The sequence below is a fragment of the Coptis chinensis genome, chromosome 9 (assembly GCF_015680905.1).
Source record: "Coptis chinensis isolate HL-2020 chromosome 9, ASM1568090v1, whole genome shotgun sequence".
NCBI classification, from domain to species: Eukaryota; Viridiplantae; Streptophyta; class Magnoliopsida; order Ranunculales; family Ranunculaceae; genus Coptis; species Coptis chinensis.
In genome coordinates this window covers 40134199-40158011 of record NC_141464.1, presented here as the reverse complement: position 1 = coordinate 40158011, position 23813 = coordinate 40134199, and the positions used below count along the sequence as shown (strand labels likewise).

The following is a 23813-nucleotide window of genomic DNA, read 5'->3' as shown; positions in this document are numbered from 1 at the left end:
ACCTGCATTAGAATCTAAGATAAACCTTCCCTCTTACATCATCAGTAGCTACAATTTCTACTAGTGTAGAATCCAAAGGGGGGATATTACATGTACATTGCTCATCAGCGGAAGAAGATAGGCTAGCTAAGTAGTCAGCACTACTGTTCACTTCCCTGTAGACATGACAAAATTTGACCTCAAGTAAATGAGTTACAAACTTAATTATAGAACCTACGATGTTCATACAATACCATGGGGCTCTCTCTTTACCATTCCGAATCTGAATTACACGTAGGGAATCTGAGCATACTTGTATTTTATTTAGGTCATTTTCCTTGCACATGGTGATACCAACTTTTATTGCTTTAAGCTCTTGAAAAAGAACTAACCTTCGATATCCTCCCCCTGAGTATGTGAAGATCACATTTCCTTCTAGATCAAACGTTAAGCCACCATAGCCTACTCTCTAGTCAGCTGCAGATCCGTCTATATTGAGTTTAAAAAACCCCGAGGGTGGCAGTTTCCACTTACAGGGAAGAGGAGTCATGTTCTTATACTTAACTTGTATATCAAGTCGTGTGAGTAAAGCTTTGATCTCTACGACATCAAGTACTGAGTCTATCTTGATACTGAGATAGAGTTTCATGTCATGCAGGATGGTGTTAGCAAGGTTTTGCCATGTTACTGAGTGATTTTAGAATCTTCTGATATTCCTTTCTGACCAAAGATAGCCTATAGTTGCATTCACATATGCTCTGTAGACTTCAGCCTTGGGAGATTGTTTTCTATAGTGATTAATAATGAAGCACCATGCTTCATTTGAACTCTTCAGACTGCTTCCTAATCCCAAAGCCTGTTTCACTCTTGCCTAGACATTTGAAGATAAATGACAATAAAAAAACAAATGTTTTGAGTTTTCTCTCTTACAATTGCAGAAACAACACTGAGAAGAATTCAAGACTTTCTTATGCCTTAATCGATCTTGAGCAGGTAAGCTTCCCGAGAACACTTGTTTTCTAAATCTAATTAAACTCTAAATAGAAAATATCAAATATTCCAAAATCCTAATAAGTAATAATTATAATTTGAAAATAATAATCTTAACACAATCATAAGGAATTCTGACAAGAAAGAGGGGCTAGTAATCCTACATTATATAAAGTTACAGGACATCACACATTTCCATCTTTGACTTCTCATATGCATAGGATAATATGTACTTTAGAAGTAACAAGAATACAGGATATCGCTCATTTCCATGAATCTGCACCTCTTATCAAATTTGTTGACATATATGAGCTTATAATATATTAATTAATAGAATTGACCCTTTACGTAATTGGAGAATTTGGTAATTTAACATGGTATCAGAGTCACTGGTTTCTAAGAGGTCTCGGGTTCAACTCATATCAGATGAAGTTAAGATGTCTAGTCATTCTACCTGTGTATGTATTTCCAGCATGTCCTGGTGAGTGGGAGTGAGTATTGACATATATGAGCCTTTAATATATTAATAGAATTGACCCTTCACATAAATTCGAGCTTATGGAGAAATTAAATCCAAGATCTTAAAAGTATTATATTATACAAGAAATTTGGCCGAAGGCCGAATTTCGATTCAAAACAACTCAGGGTTTTTTTGATAATCACTCTCAAAACCATTTACATCGTCGAAACAACTCATGAACCCAATTTTTTTATTTTAATAACCCTCAAGGACAAATTAAGTTGATTTGGTCCATTATATTTTTATTAAATACCACTTTTACCCTTTCGTGTGTTAATATATAAATGAAATATGTTTCCAAAATTTGAAATCAACAACATTCTCTGGTTTTAGATCCATAGCTTCTTCTTTTTGTCGTCTAAAAAGGTTTATTCAAACTTTGTATTTATAACCTATATGTTTATAGCATATTGAAATCTTCTATTGATTTTGATTTGAAATCATCTATTGTTTATAGCAATGTTATTATGTGTTGCAATGATGTCTAAAAACATTAGTTTTTATATCATGTTTTGTTTGTTCATTTTTTAGATCAGATCTGTGATTTTGAGATATAATTTGTTTGTCTCATGTTTGTTTTGAAAACTCTATTTTATGTACTTTTCTTAATTGAACTTTAGGTTTTGATTTTGTTTTTTGCTATGAACAATTATTGTTCATACATATTTGTTGTATGAACAATCATTATTCATACACAAACAGTTATGAACAACCAATGTTCATAGTTGTTGTGTATTTTGAATGTCTCCAATGTTGTACCCGTATTGTAAATACATTTGATTATGCATGTTTTACTATGATTTTGCAGTTTATATGGATCATAGTGTGATTGGAGTTTTTTGCTACAATGGCGGTAATCTTTCCATTCGTATTGGGTTGGATTCTTCTATTGATGGTGTTGCACAAGAGTTATGTGGAAAATGGCCTGATTTGGGATTAAAATGTTATAATATGTGTTTCAACAGTGACGGGAAAGATACTTGATTGAATCTGATAGGGAGTTGCATTCTTTGGCTTGTTATTATTTTGCAAAGAAGATTGCAATTGTTGAGATCAAAGTGGATGTTTGTGTGACTTGTGTGATTTCATTGATTACCTCTAGTAATTCTATTTCTATAAGTTCTTCAAGTTCTTTAGTTGGTGGTGGTGGTGGTGGTGGTGTGGTTGTTGTTCATAAACCTTACAAGTCTGATTTTTGGGCAAGAAACTTTGATGGCAGTGTTGGGTAGCACCTGAGTTTCACTCTAAATTGATAGAGTATTCGATAGTCAGTGGTTACAAATATGAATTAATCAAGAATGACGAGTTTAGAGTGACCGCGGTTTGTGAGAATAAAAAGGAGGGAAACTATGAATGGTGTATACACACTTGCAATACATATGGAAGTTTTGAAATTAAGAAGATTAATCTCACACACACTTGTGGTTTTGCATTTAAAGACTACAACTCTCCTTCTCTCACTTCTTATCTTGTAATGACTCATATTTTGGATTTTGCTAGAGATAAACCATCTTTGTCATTAGGAGATATTACTTTTTTTTAAAGTCATGAGTATGGGCTTAAGATTTCTAAACATATGAGTTATGCGGGTAAGAAGTTGGCATTGACAAAGTTGTATGGTGATGTTGCTTTATCATATAATGAACTTTTGTGGTATATGAAAGAGTTGAAGAGAGGAGATCCTGGAAATTGTGTTGATCTTCAGGTGAATGGAAAGAGTGGGAAGTTTGAGAGGGTGTTTGTTGCTTTTAAATCAAGTATTAATGGTTTTAAATACTATTGAGCGATGGTGCATTTAGATGGAACCTTCTTGAGATCAGAGTATAAAGGGTGCTTGTTGGCTGCTATTGTCAAAAATGGACATCAAGGTGTTCCCCTAATATTACTTGTATGTTTTATTATTGAACATGTATTATTCATATCTGTTGTGGGTATGAACACTCATTGTTCATATCTGTTTTGGGTATGAACACGTATTGTTCATACCTTTTCAGTTATCTCATATTTGGTTATTTTCTGTTGTTTTGTAGGATTATTCCCTCTTGCTGTTGTTGTTGTTGACATTGAAAATGAATCCAATTGGTTTTGGTTTCTCGATATGTTTAAGAAGGCTTTTGGGTATGAGAGAAGATATACCTTTTTGAGTGATAGACAACATGGTTTGCTTGTGAACATTCCTATTGTATTTCCTGGTTCATATTATAGTTTTTGCTTGTGGCACATGGAGAACAAACCTTATAATAGCTTTGTCAAAGACATGTGGTGTTTCAAAAGTGTTGGTGGGTTTATTCAAGAAATGTGCTTATGCTTCCATGCATGAGGAGTTTCAGGAGCACATGGCTGAATTGTTGAATATAGGTGGAGATACAGTATCTAATTTTCTATCTAGGGCATCTTATGATAATTGGGCTAATGCATACTTCTGTGGCGCTCGGTATGGTGAGATGTGCTTTTCTTTGGCGGAGTGTTTCAATAGTTGGATAGAGAAAGAGCGTCATCTGCTCATCATAGCAATGTTAGATGAAATTCACATGAAAATGATGAAAATGGAATCGGACTGAAAGATGGAGTGTAAGAATTGGAAAACTATTCTTTATCCTAAAATGGAATTGAAATTGGCTGACAGGGTTGAGGAGGCTCGTTCTGTGACTGTGGCAAGGTCAGACGAGCACGTGCTTCAAGTTGTTAAGGAGAAGCATGAGTATTGGGTTGACTTGCTTAGTAGATATTGCACTTGTAATAGTTGGGGCATAGACGTGTTTCCTTGTCGGCATGCAATTGCGAGTATTTATTGCAAAGGGGATTCAATGTATTCATACATTGAAGTTGCATTTCTCGCCACTTCGTTCAGCAACACCTACTCTCATGGCATCACTGTAATTAGCCGTAATGAGATCTATTCCAATGTTTCTGATGAAGTAGAAATTCTTCCACTAGATGTGAAGAGGGCTCCGAGTAGACCACGAGTTAAGAGGAATGAGAGCACGGGTGTTATGTGTTATACTGGCCACAAATGCAGAAAATGCCACAAAATCGACCGGCACGACCGAAAGACTTGTCGTGGGAAAACTTCTGACACTGCTGATGTGGAATCTAGAGCAAGAGATAAGTTGGCTAGTGTAAGAGATGAGTTGCCTAGTGGTAGCGGTGATATGGTATTAAGGTGATCTTGGCAATTTTTTGATGTGGGAAACACTAGTGAGGCTGTTTGATGTTTTTGTATGAAATATTTTTTGATTGACTGATAGATATTAATACAGTTTTGGAATCTATTTTTAAAGTTTCTTATGATTTCATTCATTTATTTAATTTTTATTGTGTTTTGCAGAGTTATTGCAGAGTTCATACATGGATAGGTATGAACAACCAATGTTCATACCTATTTAGGTATGAACAATCAATGTTCATACATGTATATTTATGAACAATCAATGTTGATATATCAATTCAAAGTTCAATGTTAATACATAGATATATCAATTGGTAGGTATGAACAATTAATGTTCATACCTATTTAGGGTATGAACAATCAATGTTCATACATGTATAGATATGAACAATCAATGTTGATATATCAATTCAAAGTTCAATGTTCATACATGGATAGGTATGAACAACCAATGTTCATACATATTTATGAACAATAAACTTTGATTGTTCATACATGGTGTGTATGAACAATCAAAGTTCATACCTATTTTAGGGTATGAACAATCAATGTTTATAGATGGATAGGTGTGAACAATCAATGTTGTCATAGCACCAAATAGGTATGAACAATCCATGTTCATAGTTAGCAGGTATGACAATATGAAAAATGATTGTTCATAGCTAGTTGAGGTATGAACAATTTATTGTTTGGGAATGAAATAGTGAGAAACACAGTGATTGTTTGGGTATGCACAATATATAAGTGTTCATACCTATTTCGTGTATGAACAATGGATGTTCATACCCACCAAATTTAGGGTATTACGTGTCAAGTTCTAAACAAACGGTTGTTTGTCCACTTTCGAATACGGTTCCAACTTCTCATTTTTCACACATTTCTAGTTGAAGCAAAAACAGCGCAAGCAAAAACACAACTAACACTAAAACAGCAAAATCCTAGATTTCTTTGTAAACCAAAATTTTCTCCAAAATTAAAATCAAAATATATCAAAATGTAAAATTTTCCATTGCAAATGGACGAAAATTTGTGCAATACTAAAAATTTCAAGAACCCTAGGTATGAGAACGACATTTATTGTGAAGAACACAAACAAGAAATATCAAATGTTGTGGAAAGTATTGTAAATGATACTATGGAAGAACAAGGTGGAGGAGATGAGGAGGAGGAGAGAACAAAAGAAGTAGTTGGTGAGATTGAAGATGAAGAGAAAATAGACACCGATGATGATGTAAATGCAGAAGAAGATGAAGAAGAAGAAGAACAAGGAAAAGAAGATGAATAAGAAGAAGAAGAAGAAGAACAAGGGGAAAGAAGATGATGATGAATCAATGAAGGTTTTTTTTTTTTTTAAATTCTTGATTTTATTTTTTGCAAGAAAGTGGTATGAACAATGAGTGTTCATACGTCTATTTTTGCATGTTAGGATAAGAAGATTTGGAGGTTCCATTAAAGGTACATTTACATTAGTGATTATTTATAACTCTGTATGAACAATAATTGTTCATAGTCCACTGGGTATGAACATTAATTGTTCATAGTTCTGTAGGTATGAACATTAATTGTTCACTATGAACAATTATTGTTCATAGTCCCTAGGTATGAACATTGATTTCATACCTTTACAATAACAAAACTATGTTTATACTTTGCATGCCTAACCTTCAATTATTTGCAGGACTTAATCTGAGGAAGGAAGAAAAACAATAAAGAGAAGAAGAACAAAGTCGATAAGTCCCCTGTGAGTAGAAGATTATGTTCGAGATCTGACACACCATACAAAAAATTATGTTTGAGATCTGCATCCAATAAAAGGAAACTTGAGTCGAGCAACACTACTGGCCAATCTAAAAAACTTAAGACAAAGAATACTAGGAAAGGGAAGGTGGTGGGCAAGAATGTAAAGAAATCTGTAAAAGGGAAAGAGAAAGGAGTGGAAGAGAAGGAAGATGAGGAAGAGGGGAAAGAGAATGTTAAAGGTAGGACAGTAGCACCTGTGCATCTGCGAAGTACCTTCTCACATATGATAAGTTTGGTACAAAAACTCAAGGAAATGGGAATTCCAAAAAAAACATGTTGATGAAATGAATAAGACACCGTTCTGGTTTATGTTTGATGTATTATACAACAGTGGGATTGTTGAAGGAAACAAATTCAAGCCAAACAAAGAAATATTCTATCTCTTGGACAATTTCAAATCAGGACCTGAAGAGGCATTTGAGATTGGTAAAAGAATGGTGAAGCTAACTGTAGATGAGGTTAGTCTCATGTTTGGGTTGCCTATCACAGAGACATTGATGCAGTTAAACAGGACTATTGGATATGATGAAAAGAAACCCATCTTCATTAAAAAGTACTTCGGTGATGCCAACACCAGATACTCCAAGTCTCAAGTTGAAGATGGTATAATGAGGACCTTGGCAACCACTGATAAGCAATCTGCAGCTGAAGATTTTTCAACGCTGATGTCGTTTTTCATGTTAATTACATGTTTCTTCAGCAATGCGAATTACAGAGCATCATGGCCATTAATCAAGGCTGTTGACAGCTTGGATACATTTAGAAATCTGTCTTGGCCAACTGCCATACACAAGGAGCTAATTGCTGCTGCCAGAGAATACAAAGAGGCCAAGAAATAGATGATCAATGGATGCACTATAATATTTTTGGTATATTTCTTTAACTTAATATCCTTAATTTATGGTTGTTTGTTTGTTTTTATAACAATTGGTGGGTATGAACAACCAATGTTCATAGCTATTGGTGGGTATGAACAATCAATGTTCATACATAGATTCCTATTTGTGGGTATAAACAACCAATGTTCATAGCTATTGGTGGGTATGAACAATATATCAATGTTCTTGCATAGATTCCTATTGGTGGGTATGAACAATCAATGTTCATACCTATTGGTGGGTATGAACAATCAATGTTCATACATGGATATGAACAATCAATGTTCATACCCATTTGTGGGTATGAACAATCAATCACTACGTGAAAACAGAGAATTTTTTACAGGCAGAACCCGACAAGAAACCGCTTTTTTGATTGACATAGACCGTCAAGAGGACCGTCAATTTATCGTAGTCATTTTTTTTCTTGACGGTCATTATCCATCAATTTCCAAATTAAAATTTGATGGCCACTAACCGTGGTTATATTCTATTTTTATTGACGGTCTTCCAACATCAAATTACTCTTTTCTACCCGTCAACTTTGTTTCATTTTTCTAGATAATTAGGTGCATTTTTTGAAAAATATTGACGGGGCCATCTGTTCTTGACAGGTATAGTCCGTCAAGTTTATGGGAAATTTTGTTTTTTTAAAAAAGAAAATAGTACATAATTCCCAAAAGAACAACCTGCAAATACTAGCAATTTTCCTGGCAGAAACTTATATTTCCTATTCATCATTCCTCCATATTCAAAAGGTCACAAGTAATATTTCCATCAAAATATAGACTTCATTCATTCTTCATAACACCAAAAAATTCTAGAATTCAACTTTAACATGAGTTAGATAAGTAATGTTTCCAACAAAATATACATTCCATTCATTCTTCAAAACATCAAAATATTCTAGAATTTAACTTTAACATTGAGTTTTTCCTACACTTCATATGATCTTCAAGTGTACAAAATATCCAAAAGAAAATTGGCTACTATACACGTAAAGGTGAACCAACCTTTATCAAATCGGCTCAACAAAAGTCTTGGGCCATTTGATTGTATCACCGATTGAAACATAGCCAAGTGTTCCTTCCCCAATATACAACTCAGTAGTATAATCAAAGATGTCGTCAACTGTGATACTATATGAATCTGCAGAAGTAAAATCACTAGACACATTTCCAAGTGCAATAGATTTTCTCTTGAAGTTCTTCAATAGACATTGTCCGAATGGCATAACATGTGATTCTTCATCAACAACGGGTGAACGATGTCTTGTCTAAAACATAAAAGAGTATTCATGAATGCACGTAATTCACAATTCACATAAGAAGTTATATATTTCGTAACAATGCTCTATCTATTTAAACCAATATAGTATATGAGCACTTTGGGCCACACGAATTTTCGCCTTCTTTTTAGATAAATTAAATTTGCGAGGCAACATTTTCAAAATAAATAATTTACATATAATTTTGAGTAACGGACTAGCAGGTACATGAACTCAGTTCCAAACTTCCAATAGAAGTTTTTCATTGGAGCTTTTATATAAACCAAAATATAGAAACATGAAAAGAAAAATATTAAAATGTAAAATGGCTTTGCAGTACAAGTATAGCAATAGAGAAAGGAAGGTGAGAGCATTTTGCTTAAGCATGCACAACCAATTTCCATATGGGACAACATTTGGGTATGATACTCTGATAGCTAGGAAACTTGTGGTCCAACAGGTTAATTGTACTAAACACTCACAAAAGCACTTGGTTATGTTGATTATTTATGTTCTTTACTTAATGACAATTAAGAAGGTTTCTAACTAATACCTTCGATAGTCAAACACCATACAAATGATACAGTCAATTCTAATAAGAAAACTTTCAAGGAGTGCAACGCAGAAAGAGATCCCCATGTATAACACTAGGATATGATGCACCTAATTCTAACAATTGGACCTAAAACTCTGGCATGAGTAGACCTCAGCTCAGATATTTATTGACTCAGAAGATTTAGATCTATATAGTGTGGCAAAATCTCGAGAGGTACCTCCACTTAAGGTGATACATCAAAACCTTGTCATCCAATAAAAGATTAGTTCAAAGCTTTTTTCTAGGAGAGAGTTGTGCCACAATTGATCATATTGATGTACTAAGAATACATAGATCAAGATATCTGGAGGAGGTTAAGAACTGTTGGAGCAATAAAGACTGCCATATTATACTATGAGTGCATAATAAGGATACAGGAAGCCACGCATCCAAGATGGAGATAAGAAAATGAGCAGAAAAGTCATTGGAGATAGAGTTAAACATTTGTCCATGTTGGTAAACAAGGGATCAGATTTGCAATCTGTTAGTCTAGAGATGTTCCCTAAAGATTACACTGAAATCAGAGTTATGAAATCATCATACCCGGAGTTTTCAAGCAATTACGTATATCATGGCCTGCCAACCTCTAATGAACTACTTCACTTTTGTCGCAGCTAGTATACTACTTATAATTTTCACAAAAGATATCAAAAGACCTGCCGTAAGCCAAAATATAATATTAGCACCGTTGGCAGGCTGTAAATTGATCTGATGGTAACTTCACCTTTAAAATCTAACTCATGTAGGCCGGTATATAGTAAATATATATAAAGAGGTGTCTTATTGTCAACTATAAGTACCTGTGAAATATTTTCAAACTCTGGAGGGTCACGTGCGTAAACCTCCCACTTTTCCTCCAGAATCTTACGTGCCCTCGACTCTTCATCAAGTCGTTGCATCAGTAGTCTGAAGTTTCCATCTGTTGTTTCACGTTTTCTCTTTTCTTCTTCAGCAATTTGATTGTAAGGAGTTGTGGCATGTACAACTGTCTTTGAAACACCAATTCCTAATCCTCGACTTGGCCCTTGCCATCATGACCTAAAACCTAACCAAAGAGCAAATAAATGAACAAATTCAAACAAGAATTACCCTAACAATACTGCTTATAAGATAATGTGCAGTTTAATTAAGCTAGGATCAGCAGCATATTTGTCTTTTGATGTTTTGAATATCGATTATAAGGTCCAGTACCAATTTCTCTTGGGAATAGAAGTGGGAATTTGCCCAAGTTCAATGCAACTTCATTTCATTGGTGTAGTAGCTTATAGCTATTATGCGCCACTCAAACCTTTAACTTTTTACATGATCATATTGGTGTAGTAGCTTATAGCTATTATACACCGATTAAGCAGTGCTTAAACTGCATAGATAAGATACATATACCATGTGATGGGAGAAAGAATCTATACAAACAACAAGCATCATAGAAATTGAACGCATAGACCTAGTGTGCGCAAGTAGGATTTAAGGAACTTGTCCCATATGAAAGAAACCAAACAGTGGACTCATTTAAACATTATATTCAAAGCCAGACCACATGCATTTACATGCACCACTACTTATGCAAGGGAAAACTAAGGTTCAAAAGGATATACCTTTGCCACAGGGTCATTATCTAAATCTTTATTTCCCAAGACTCACAAGCCACTTGATTTCATCCTACAAGAAAAAATTATAATCATATACAATAATCTAAATGCAAATGACTTCAGTGTAAAGTAAAATTTAAAGAACAATATAAGCTAAACCTTACTAGACTAGGCTTCATTGCTGGAAAACAGGAACCATCCTTGCTTGTATGTGTAGTGACAAATATCTGCGTCCTTGTGACCTTACCATCCGGACTTTCCTTAATCTAAAATGAATAGGTGTTGTAAAAGAATATGATAATCATGCGACTTTAGGTTCTTCAACTGAAAATCTTTCAAGTTCACATTATGTTTCCAATTTGCACTATACCCCTTTGGAACCTTCAATTGGTGCAAAGTTCGAAAAATAATATCTCTCTCTGAACAGGAAAGACAAAAAGAAGCCTTAGCATATGATAACTTCCCATCCTTTTTCACTGGCCACAATTTCTTTTTTGTCTTCAAAGCCTTGAGGTATTTACGTGCTTCCATCCCATCCTTACTTTTTTAGTGTTCATGATTAAGGCAAGGAGGTTCTCTACTACATTTTTCTCCACGTGCATCACATCGACATTGTGAATAGTAGGAAGGAACTGTAGCAAGCATGACATTTATGTTATCATAAGCAAGTTGCAATACAAAATTGCAGTTGTACTATATAAAAAATGAATATTGACAGAAAAATTAGTGAGTACCTCCTAGTAATCCAATTCAAAGAAAATAGAATCTTTTGACCAAGCAGTCAACTTTTCCTCACTTGTGGGCCTCTTCCTTTTCAAACCATTCACCTTACCTAACATGGTCTTGATTTGGCTCATTTTCTGCTTGACTACTGAACCACTCAAACGGCGAGGAGGCTCTCCATGTTCCACCTTCCCATTAAATTGTGATTTTTGAGTTCTAAAAGGATGATTTTTGTCTTTTAGAAACTTCCTACACCCCATGTATGCAAATTTCTTCCCATTTTTTAATCATCTCGAATCTATCCCTTCACTACAAACAGGGCAAGCATACCTTCCAGCAGTCTTGCACCCCGAAATATGGCCATAAGCTGGAAAATCGTGAATAGTCCATAATAAAATTGATTTCATGTTGAACATCTTCTTACTATAAGGAATCATACGTTTCAGTCCCCTTGGACCACAAATTACGAAGCTCTTCGATAAGTGGTTGCAAGTAAATATCAATATCATCTCCTGGACTACTTGGACCAAGAATGAGCAGCGTCAACATTACAAACTCTTTGCGTATGCACAAAGATGGAGGAAGGTTATAAGGAACTATCATCACAGGCCAAGTACTATGAATACAATTTTTTTGACCAAATGGATTGAATCCATCAGTTGCAAGTCCTAGTCGGACATTGCAACTTTCACTAGCAAATTCTTTCCACCGGTAGTTCACTGACTTCCAACAAGAAGAGTCTTTAGGATGACGCATATGACTTGAGTTTTCAGTTGAGTTTGCATGCCATGTCATATTTTTTGCAAGCCATGGAACGCTATACATTTTCTGCAACCTTTCGGTTATAGGAAAATATCTAAGCTTCTTTATTGACACAGGTTTAGCCCTCGGCTTGGAAGATTTGACTGGTTTCCATCTGCTTGAACCACATATGGTACAACTATTTAAATCTTTATCGGTTTTCCAGTATAACATACAATCATTTGGACATGCATTAATAACCTCACACTTCATACGGAATGACTTTATCATTTTTTTGGCACAAGAGGTTTTCACTGGTACTGTATTGTTATTCGGTAGAATCCGCTTTAAGAATTCCAACAAATTTGTGAAACTATTATCATACCACCTATGTTTAGCTTTCATACCCAACAACTCAATTGTCGTCGATAACTTGGTATCTTCACCTTGACACATAGGATACAATGGTTGTAATGCGACCTCCAACAATATTTTGTACAGAACATCTTCATGCAAATTGTGGTTAACATCCTCTTGCGAATTATTAGTATCATCCTCTTGCACATTATTAGTATCATGGTCATCATCTTCATCACGAATATCCATGCATGCATCTAAGTCATTAGGATGACTACGACCAAACGCGTCATTCACCATCTCCACCATTCTCGGGAACAGATCTTCATTGGCAATACTAGTGGAGGTACTAGCAACACCAACATTGACATTAGTTTTGGAAAAGGACTCTCCATGCTGAACCCATAATGTGTAAGATGTGTTGATACCCTTACGAATCAAATGATAAAAAATGCCTTCGGCTGTTCTCTTCTCTATGTTCAAACACTTCATACAAGGACAACAATACCAGTCAATGGCTTTTCCCAAACTATCTTGTGTGAATTTGATGAATGATCTAGCACCTTCGATGTATATCGTTGACAATGTCGGTTCATTCATCCATGCCTTGTTTGGCATTGTCACAGACATCTTCAACAAACACATAACCATTACAAATTCACTAGATTGAAATGTATTTTGGGTAAATGTATCTAGGGTAATTCAAATGCTAGTTTAACTTTATAACGGCCAATGTTATTTCCCTTGGTACTACTCCGGCCAATTGGAGTAATGCTTGGGAATCTAAAACAGTAAGAGCTAGACCAAGTCCAAATATGATATGGACTTCGAATATGAAAGAAAATGAGAAGGAAATTTAATTATTATAAACTATGGGATTGAACATCATTTAATTGAGGAACATGATTCACACAACCTAATAAACAATTATTACAAAGAAATTGAAATAGTTAAACTACGATTTAATTCATTGTGTTTGCAACAAAATTTTAGTATGGATCGGAGTTTTAAATAAAAATCACACCATTATTTACCAATATGATCACAAAAACATAAGCTTGCCTACAGACCACTTAATTATTTTGAACAAAAGCAAGTGTCCTTCCTTCCTTCCTGAGCATTTAAATTATACGATTATAAGACATTCAACAACAATAAAAAAGCAGAATAAGATCGCAAGCAGCTAAACATCTATCGACACTTTTAACTTAATAATCAAATGGACAAAAATATGTCCTTGTTTCGGGTGTGAACTTTTCATTCAAAACTCAAATATTCGAGCAAACAAAAATAACATTTGGCATAACAGACAAACTACAAATCCATGATTCAATTCAAACAACAAAACATTTTACCACCAAAAAATTTACCTTAGAGATACATACCGGGCAATAGAAGGACACTCAAAAACAAATTAGGAACTGGAACTAATACTTTAGTTACTTTGTTTCCGACTTCTTTATTGCACTTTAATATCAACTGTACGATTCAATTCTGTTATGAACCTGTAATTACCAACTCCAAACACAACTTAAAGCTTTAACACTCATCTGTTAATATATGATTTATTTCTCAAAGCAAATAAATATTGACAAACAAGAACAAATCTGTAAAGATACGAAGAAGTGCTAATCCAGCATAAACATACAACTTTGCAAAAATAGAAAACGCAAGCCCTACAATTAAAAAAAATACATTTTTCATATATAAAGCATCAAAAGTAGCAAATATTGAAAAGAAGAATTGCCCGGCCTTTAGTTTTCCACAGTCATGGACCGACAATTACCGAAAAGCCCGTCATATTTTTTTTTTACTGTTAGTAACCATCAAATATTGCCCGGCCTTTACGGTAAAAAAAGTTTTGTTTTGACATAGTGAATGTTCATACCTATATTGTGTGTATGAACACTTAATGTTCATATCTATTAATATTAGGGTATGAACATTGATTTGTTTAATGTTTTGGTTTATTGGTGTGTGAACTAATATGGCTTTCGTCACATGCGTTGCAATTTTGGTTTTGTGAGCACTATGTAGTCATCAAGAAAGTAGATAACCATGAAACCAAATTCCCGAGGTGTGCAAGGTGGAATTTGAAGACCTTGCTTGATGTGTTTCAAAAGACACCAATTACAGAAATAGCTGCAAGTCAGATCATTGTCAATGCTGAAGCAACAACGGAGACTGAAAGGACTTTACTTCGTGACATGTACAGTGATTTAGTCACAAATGAGGAAGTAATAAACGATGAAGTAACAGTCCAGTTTACTGCAAAAGACATTGATGCACTGATACTGGAGAACAAAGAACTGAAGGAGAGAGTCATCAAGCTTGAAAAGCAACTTATGTATTCAGAGATGAAGTTGAAAAGTTAAAGGAAAAGTTGAAGAATTCCCCACCTAAAGAAGTGCAGCAGGGGAATCCTGATGAAGTCATGGATGTAGTCCACCCGGCTGAAGTGCAGCAGGGGAATCCTGATGAAGTCACGAATGATGAAGTCACGGATGTAGTCCACTCGGCTAAAGTGCAGCAGGGGAATCCTGATGAAGCTACTCGGCTGAAGTGCATCAGGGGCATTCTGATGAAGTCACAACTGAAGTCACAGCTGAAGTTCAGTAGAGGCAGTATGTCGCAGAACCCTTTGAAGGTCCATCATTTGATCTACATCTTACTTTGTCACTTCCAGACAAGGAGGGATATAAAGATAAAGCTGAGGAGAAGGATGTTAGAGATAAAGATAAAGATGAGGAGAAGGGTGTTAAGGGACGAGAGAAACTTTGTTCACTAGTAAAGTGAGTGAAGGAAATTAGAGGAAGGAAAACTAAGATGATAGGCGAGGATTTTATTGGTGAAGGGAGGAAAAAAAGAAAGAAATGTGACAATGGCAAGCAAACTCTTACTGAAGAGAAAGGATTTAATAACACTAACAGTCGTCCTCTGCTTGACCCGAAGACGTGTCCATACTATGTGGGATTGGAAGAAAGCCATCGAGAAGTCATTGACACTTTCTTCAAAATTGAGAACAGTAGGTAAGTTTAGGATACCAAAAAATGATATTTTGAGTAAATATCTTTTTTGACTAATGGTTATTTCTTATGGTTTTTGAAGAGCTATTGCTTAGTCAAATGGAATTTTACAAGTTCAAGGTGTTCTAGTTGAAGATCTTCTCTTTGATAAAGAAATTGATCACCAGGCAAATTTTATTCATACCACAATTGGACTATGAACAATGATTGTTCATAGTAGTTAGCTATGAACATTCTTTGTTCATACCACAATTGGGCTATGAACAATGAATGTTCATAATAGTCTTTAACTATGAACACTCATTATTCACATCCATACTGTACTATGAACAATCATTGTTCCTAGTCATAAGCTTTTTCTGTGATGCCAATTTTAAAAAAAAAATTATCCATTCAAAAGATCATTGACTGGTGGTCGATAGAACTTCAACAAAGGAAGACTGGAAAAGCAGAGACTTGTCTAGTCTTTGCAAACACTAAGGTGAATTTTTTATTACAAAAAAATATTGTTTCATCTATTATTATTTCACATTCTTATTATTTCACACAATTGTTGACACAGAGATTGTTGGAAGAAGGATGATTGGAAACCATATTGAAGAGCATCGACTTCTCTTCGAAATTCATTGCCATTCCAATTCATTCGGACAATCATTGGACTCTTCTTGTGTTGGAGTTGGTTGAGGGACAACAAACAAAATGGTTTCACTTCAACTCCCTAAGCCACACAAAAAGGGTTGTAAGTTGCAAAAGAACTTGTGAGTTCGACAATAAACACTTAAATTACATAAATTTTTTATGTTGAAATATAAAGAAATAACTTGTAATTTTACAGAAGAATGTACTAGTTGAGTCAATAAACCATCTTGTCAGAAAGGGGGATTTGAAAATCCAGCTTCTCAGTAATAAAGGAAGAATACTTTCACAAAAATATTCGCAGCAAAACAATAGGTAATTATTTATTTATTCTCCTGTGTTACATGTGTGAACTATGATTGTTTATACCTATTGGGTATGAACAATGAGTGTTCATGCCTAAGATAGCTATGAACATTGGTTGTTCATGCCTTAGATAGGTATGAACAATTATGAATACAATGATTTGTCATATTTAGAATTGATTGTGATTTGACTGTGTATTATTTAAATTGACCGTGTATTCTCTAAATTTCAGTGTTGATTGTGGGCTTCATGTGTGCAAAATGATCCAAATTTTGTATGAACAAGGTCATATTGATTTCTCTGAAGGAGAAGTACGCAACATGCGCCTGCACATTGCATGTAGATTGCTGTCAGACTTGCCAAGAAACTGGAGTCAAGAAAATCACAAGTTTTCCGAAAATTACAGAAAAGGATTGTTTAGTGACTAAATGTGAGGAAGACAAAAAAACAATATATTTTGTGTTGTTTTTTGGTGCACAATGATTTTTTGTGTTATGAAAATGAACTATTGGTGTTTTTAATGTGTTATCTTATTATTATTATTATTATTTTGCTTATTCATAACTCATGTTCATATTTCGGGGTATGAACATTTATTGTTCATACCAGCTTAAACGTATGAACAATGAGTGTTCATTGTAATAGGTATGAACAATCATTGCTCATACTCCAATAGGTATGAACAATCATTGCTCAAAGCTCACGTTCATAGTAGAGGTATATATGAACATTTATGGTTCATACCCACAAATAGGTATGAACAATCATTGTTCATAGCTCCAATAGGTATGAACATGCATTGTTCATAGCTCACGTTCATAGTGGAGGTATAAACATTTATGGTTCATACCTGCTTAGAGGTATCCACAAATAGGTATGAACACATATTGTTCATACTCCAATAGGTATAAATAATCATTGCTCATAACTCACGTTCATAGTGGAGGTATGAACGTTTATATTGAAGGTATGAGTAATGATTGTTCATATCCACAAATAGGTATGAACACGGATTTGTTCATACTCCAATAGGTATGAACACACATGTTTTGTATATAAACAATGATTGTTCATACTATATACACTGGCTCAAGAGTATACTTGACATTTCATCTATCCGAGCCATTTTTTATTTTGCGTCAAGAGTATACTTGACCTTTCATCTATCTGGTCTTTGTGAGTGATTAAAAAAACTTAGTGTTGAGAGTTACTTTTTCGGGGGATTTGTCCTTCATAATCGCTCTCTGTTTCTCGGACTCGTGAATCGTGATAGCGCAAAATCCTCTCCTAAATCTCGCCTCTATTCGATCCATCTTTCTTTTGTCCTCAAGTCACTCCCCACTCCCCAGTGTCGCTACACTTTATTGGTACGAACTTGCAACATAAAAAAATGTACTAAACTTTTCTAGTTACAACATCAATTTAGAAGGGGTGTAGCAAAGACAAACATCTTACGGTCATTGAATATTGGCGGGGCAAATTATTCAAGTTGTTTCATTCCCAGAGAAATTCCTAGAGTCCTTGTCTCATGCTGTAAATGGTAATTTGTATTTATATGAGTGCACTCCTTAACATTTATCTCTAAACACGGAATCAATTTATTTGCTAAAACCAAGATCTAAAATGTCATGAAAAATGAACATGAAAATGTCCAAGCTTAAAAAAAAGTTGCTCATTAAACCATTCTGTTTAGAGTCATGCAATCAATCAAGAATTCAAGATATCATATAATAATTAGATTAAGGTAGAGCGTAGATTTATACAGCGCGCAAGGAGAAACTGTTGTATTTGAATAAAGTATTACAACTATAGAAAACTTGTTCCCACTTAAAAGTTTAACACGGACAAGAACGACACAATGAAATGCACTTGCAAAAATAATATCTCCAACGTGATCAAATGTTGAAGATGTGAAATACTATATAGGTTACGTATGAGGTATACCGTAATATGTGGTGAAGAGTACCAAGAGTGTATTTAGTGATGAGGTTCATTCTCTATCTCTTGTGCCAATTCTCTGCTTAACATGTCAGCGCGATCGTCATGTCCTCCAGCGAAGGTATACACCCGGAATGCCAACTGGAAAGCCCTCCAAAGCATTTTAGTGCATGCTTTCAATTTCTTCTCAGTCTTCGAGCCAGCTTCTCCATCACTTGCAGCCTTTGCTTCTCTCCTCTCCTGAAAAAGAAAACAGAACACTAAGGATCTCTTAAAATGTTCCAAATGAACTCTGGAGTATAGGTTGCATTCAATTGTTGAAGAAATAACACAGCCAAGACTGCTCTTCATCGTCTTACCTTAAGTGTGAATTCCATGCAGCTCGAAGAGAGGTCAACCATTGATTCCTTGATTCGCACCAGAATGTGGAAGTCGAAAGTGATTTTGTGACTCTGAAACCGCTTAGCGTCATCATCTTTGCTTCGGTCCAGTGCATCCATTTCACCCTTGATCTATATATTAGCGTTTGCGGTTAATGTAGGAATAATGATGACGACAATCTTAATGAAAAAAGCAGATACCATTCTAATATAAATATAGTAATTGAGTTTTTCTTCCTTTTCATTTACCTTGTTAAAGTAGTTCTCAACCCTGTCAAGTAGAGATCCAATAGGTGTCTCTATCTTCCAGGTTGTAAGGTTAGTCAATATCGCATCCAGCTTTGAGTACAGTGCAGCTGCTGTTCTTAACGTTTCTAACTTCTTGTTTGGGAAATCTTCAAATCTTGCGAGCACCTGCTTTCCGAGATACAAAGGTTGGAAGCCAATACACGCAATCGTAAATGATAATCAGATAGATCAGAATTAAAAGGAAGAAACATGCCAAAGTTACCTGGGTTTCATCGGTTAATTTCTCAAGATGAGATTCCACGTGCTTTTGGAATTTAAGGAGCTCTGCCATTTCGGTTGCTTGGAATGAAGTGATTGCAGTTTTCATCTCCATGACTGTTTTTGCATGCTTCTGAACGTCTTCTTCTATTTGCTGGAAGTAAGACGATCTGCCACACGGAAGAAAAGAGTTTATTTTTCTAGTGGACCTAAGAGAAAGCAATTTATAATCTATTTATCTTCAGAATATTCTCCTAATATTGCCCCGTATGTCCCTTAGAGATGTCACATGTATGGGAAGCATACCTCTTTGTCATCTCTGCTAATGCGTCAGCCATGCTCTGTTTGCTGCCTCCAGCACTCGCACCAATGCTCTTTCTCCCACTAGATGTTTTACCATCTTGATTAGACCCTTCCACCTTTCCTTTAAGCACCCTGTACAGGTTACCCATGTTGGAGGATCTCTTAAGTTTGGTATGTGCTTTCTTTGGACGTAGGGCTTTAACCGCACCTGGCGGAGGTGGAGGTGGAGCAGAGCCATTTGACAATGACATTGGTGGTGGTGGTGATGGCACTGATCCTCTTGAAGGCACCATAGGTGGTGGGGGTGGTGGCGCTGCCGATCCATCCTCTCGCAAGATTGGTGGGGGTGGAGGTGGTGGTGCCATAGATGTTTTGGTATGCAGCATTGGTGGAGGTGGTGGGAGCGGTGTTGTGGATGAATTTGGTCTCAGTATGGGTGGTGGTGGTGGTGTTGGGCGCTTAGATGCATTGGGTGGCGCCGAAGGAGGAGCTACACATACTGATCCAGCTGACATAGGTGGTGGTGGTGGTTGTGGTGGTCGAAAAGATGCACTTGATGGTACAGATGTTAATGGTGTTGTAGATGCAGTTTTAGGCAGCATAGATTGTATTGGCAGTGGTGACGGTGAGGGTTGCGCTGCAGATACATTGTTTGGTGACAGGGAGGGTGGTTCAGCACATACACTCCCTGGCTTCATAGGTGGTGGGGATGACATTGCTGAGGGGATTTGTTGTAACATTGATGATGGTACAGAAGCAGCAAGGTTTTGCAAAGGAGGTGGTGGTGGTGGGGATGGTGCTGCAATTGCATTTGGTGCAACATTTACTGGTGATGCTGCTGCTGCTGTCGCTGCACACGGATTTTGTGATATCATCTGTAAAGGTGAAAGTGATGGTTCAATTACTTGTGGTGGCAAAATGAACTCTGATAAGGATGGTTCCCTGGATAGGTTCGATGGCAATATAGGTGACTGTGGTGGTACTTCTGCAGGTACCTTAGGTAGCATCTTCTGCAATACTTGGGGTGCTTCTGCAGATGCATTAGATTGTGGCTGTGTCATATGTCCTAGTGTTGCAGGCTTAGGTGATTGCAAAGGTGAGGCTTTCGGCATGGAAGGTGCACAACTGTTTTCAACAGCACTTGCATCGCATGTCACTGCATTTAAATTGGATTTCAGAACTCGTGTTGTAACTTCAGTAGGTTTGACAATGGCATCTGTTACTTCCATAATTTCAGAACCATTCCTAGCCCTTTTCTTCTCTGATTGCACCTCATCATTTGTCGTCCTCTTCTTATCAGGGCTGGGACTGCGAGATGCTACCTGGGGAACGATGTGGAAGGAGAGGCACTTTAAGTCGAATGATTTCAACTTACCCACAGCCTGAAGTCTAAGAGGATAGAGAAGAGGTGGGGAGTATGAAACATCTGCAAAACTTTGAGTTAGCTCTGGAATGACTGAGGTGGGAGTCACCGGAGAGTGACAGTGTGAAGCTTTAATGTCTGAATAAGACTCAGTTAATATGTCTCCAAATGTGGAGTTCCTCGGACTCTCATCATTTTTATTCCCATCCTCGTCCATGATATCAAACATTTCTCTTGCAACCCTAATCATGTAGTCTAGTTTCGCCAGTACTCTTTCACCTTTCAAAAGAATGGTTTGAGTCAGTAAAATGGTTGAAGGTCTCGAATGGAATAAAAATAAAAGGGTATAAAGAAAATAAAATAAAATCATATTTCTCCCTTTCAGAGATAGAGATATCATCATACCGAGTTGAGCCAAACTGACGTTCTTCATGTCACCTTCTTTCGGGCATTTGAATTTGCTTACCCACTGGTGATTTCTGCCCCATGAATCTCCAATAGATGTCAGAGTATCATATAACTCGCTTACAACCTACATGTTACACTTCATGTCAATCAGCAAATACACTTTTATAGCTACAAAGCACGCATAAACCTGTTGTTAAGAAAACCGGGCAGTTATTAGACCTGGTGTGTAGAGGTTCCATCTTGTTCTGCCATCGGAAGGCCAGGTAAAATTTTGGGGTACAGGTTGTGAAGATCCTCCACAGTCCCAATGACAAGCTACATGAAGATGCTAGTCAGAAATTGAAAGAAACTTGACGCACAAGTTTACATATTGATGATGCTGATAGCTGGCCGGTTGCTGTGAAACTAATGAAAAGGTACCTCATTTATGGAGCCCAGTTCATCACAAGGAGGAAGGTCAATGATGTCTCTAAATATAAGTATCTTCTTCCGTAACTCCACTATCAGCAGTAAGTTCTCTGCCGATGTACATGAGTTATCTATCAGTAGGTTTTGCATTTCTCTCTGGTTCTTAGATATGTCAGAGCTCTTGAGTGCCTGCAATAGTAAGTTTCTTCGGTCAACAGATATTACTCACTAACTAACAGGGCTGTAAAACAAGTAGTGTTTTATTCTTTCTTTCAGTTTGTGATCCTAGCTAGGCTAGTTGCTTCATCTCAGTTTGTGCTCTAAAATGTTTAAGCAGAACACCGATAAGGCCTCACTGTATCTAAGTTTCGTTATTCTGCCTGAGATTTCGAGAATAAAGCTATTCTTTCTTTTCTTCTGAGATTAAAAATCACATACTTATTTTTGTAGGTTTGTTGGAATCTATTTATATTTACGCATAAAAGCTATTGTTTAGTTGGTAAACTAGTTGTTCTAATGGCTACAACACACTTGTGTTCTAGAGCCTTGTATTGTGTACTTGTCCTATATCATGTACTCATTTTATTTAATTTCCTTATACACTCTGTTTTGTTCGTTAATACTATTAAATGTGGAGTTGATTATGTGCATAATGAATGCAGTTTTTTAGTTTATTATGTAATGGTCACTCTTCCCACCACACTGAACCATTGCATCATACATGAAAAAATAAAGGTTTAAATAAAAAAAAAAAATAAGTAGAAACAAAATAACCTGATACCAAATTCATTAACTTAAATGCACAAAAACAGAAGATCTTTTGTTTTTGTTCTAGACAGGTGAGCAACGATGATTAAATTTGTACGAACAAGCATTCCTCTAGCTAGACAGATTATGGTATTTTGCCCTGTATTCCTTCCTATAACCCCTTGCCCACGTATGAGCATGAACGACCTCCGAAGGTACTCCTTGTATGTTGCAGGTTGATAGGAAGCTGAAAGACTGAATCATGCTAACTGAATGATACATGAATAACCATTGAATGGCTACAAGCTGGGTAGTAAAACAATGTAAACAAGACATCATAATCGGCCTATCTCTACACATACCTTCAACAAAAATATAGCCTCTAGCTGTGTAGGATAAGAACATGCAAAAATTATCAATATCATACCTCAAATCCGCCTGAGCTGCTGAGCAACATGGTCGCGTTGCTGTTGGCTCTTGACAACATCAGGAAACAAACAACAGGGACGTACAAAAAGAAGGTGATAAGATCACTTGTGTTCAAATTTTTTGTTACACATTTCTTCTTAACAGCTTCCAGGCTGATAAGAAAATTAAGAAAGTTTATAGAGAGATACAGAAGCAGAATTTCTTTTAAACCGAAAACAAAATTCAAAATTCAAACAATTAAATAAAAAAAACTAAAAAATTACGTGCTGCGCACTGTTTTGTGGATTTTGTCTCTTTACAAAAGAGAAGAAGTTGAGGTTTTGAATTAAAGAAAATTAAAATAAAAAATCAATAGAAATTGTTTGAGAAGAAGACAATGGCAACACTACTTTTCTTAGTGTGTCTCAACGCGTTTGTTTAACTGAATTCCAGGGGTAATGCGTAGCGCAATGGCAGCACACACAGCGGTTTTAATTTTTAAACACCTATTTCTATGTTTGTTATAATATAGGTAAGTACTAGTGGTGGGTGGTAAATGAGAGGGACTTGCTTTACTATTTTATGGAACTTGATTACTTGCTTTTTAAATGGTTTGCAACTGCTTGCCAACTAGCAAGCTCATGTTAAAAAAATAAAAATAACTAAGATAGCAAGCTCATGGTTGAGTAATTGTTACAAATGTTTGTGTGCTGCTGCGTGTTGAGTTGAGTCATGGCGCTACACTAAAACATTCCAGTGGTATTCGTCACCTACA

At 35.9% G+C, this 23813-nt stretch overlaps 2 protein-coding genes across 3 annotated transcripts; one reads left to right on the top strand and one right to left on the bottom strand.

The window, feature by feature from the left end:
* The first annotated feature begins 3065 nt into the window (after positions 1-3065).
* LOC147475965 (uncharacterized) lies at positions 3066-4050 on the top strand. The gene is made up of 3 exons (XM_086585592.1): positions 3066-3246; positions 3520-3648; positions 3695-4050. Exons 1-3 carry the CDS (start codon positions 3066-3068, stop codon positions 4048-4050), a joined length of 666 nt encoding a protein of 221 aa, XP_086441718.1.
* A 14249-nt stretch (positions 4051-18299) lies between these two features.
* Positions 18300-23481, bottom strand: LOC147475964 (uncharacterized). 2 transcript variants are annotated; one of them, XM_086583754.1, is made up of 9 exons: positions 23058-23481; positions 21896-22072; positions 21695-21790; positions 21473-21599; positions 19708-21346; positions 19406-19571; positions 19144-19308; positions 18874-19026; positions 18300-18754 (listed from the first exon to the last, which is right to left on the bottom strand). In XM_086583754.1, exons 1-9 carry the CDS (start codon positions 23115-23117, stop codon positions 18554-18556), a joined length of 2784 nt encoding a protein of 927 aa, XP_086439880.1. In that variant the 5' UTR covers positions 23118-23481; the 3' UTR covers positions 18300-18553. The 2 variants fall into 2 exon arrangements, with proteins under 2 accessions (XP_086439880.1, XP_086439881.1); XM_086583755.1 differs by lacking the exon at positions 23058-23481 and adding an exon at positions 22658-22779.
* Positions 23482-23813: the final 332 nt, after the last annotated feature.

Coding starts and splice junctions, on each gene's coding strand:
- LOC147475965 (XM_086585592.1), top strand. CDS start 3,066: ATGAGTTATGCGGGTAAGAAGTTGGCATTGACAAAGTTGTATGGTGAT. Junction 3,247..3,519: donor GTTTGTTGCTTTTAAATCAA/GTATTAATGGTT, acceptor GTTGTTTTGTAG/GATTATTCCCTCTTGCTGTT. Junction 3,649..3,694: donor TTTGAGTGATAGACAACATG/GTTTGCTTGTGA, acceptor TTCATATTATAG/TTTTTGCTTGTGGCACATGG.
- LOC147475964 (XM_086583754.1), bottom strand. CDS start 23,117: ATGTTGTCAAGAGCCAACAGCAACGCGACCATGTTGCTCAGCAGCTCA. Junction 21,600..21,694: donor ATGGAACCTCTACACACCAG/GTCTAATAACTG, acceptor TGTAACATGTAG/GTTGTAAGCGAGTTATATGA. Junction 19,027..19,143: donor TTGAGAACTACTTTAACAAG/GTAAATGAAAAG, acceptor GCTAATATATAG/ATCAAGGGTGAAATGGATGC.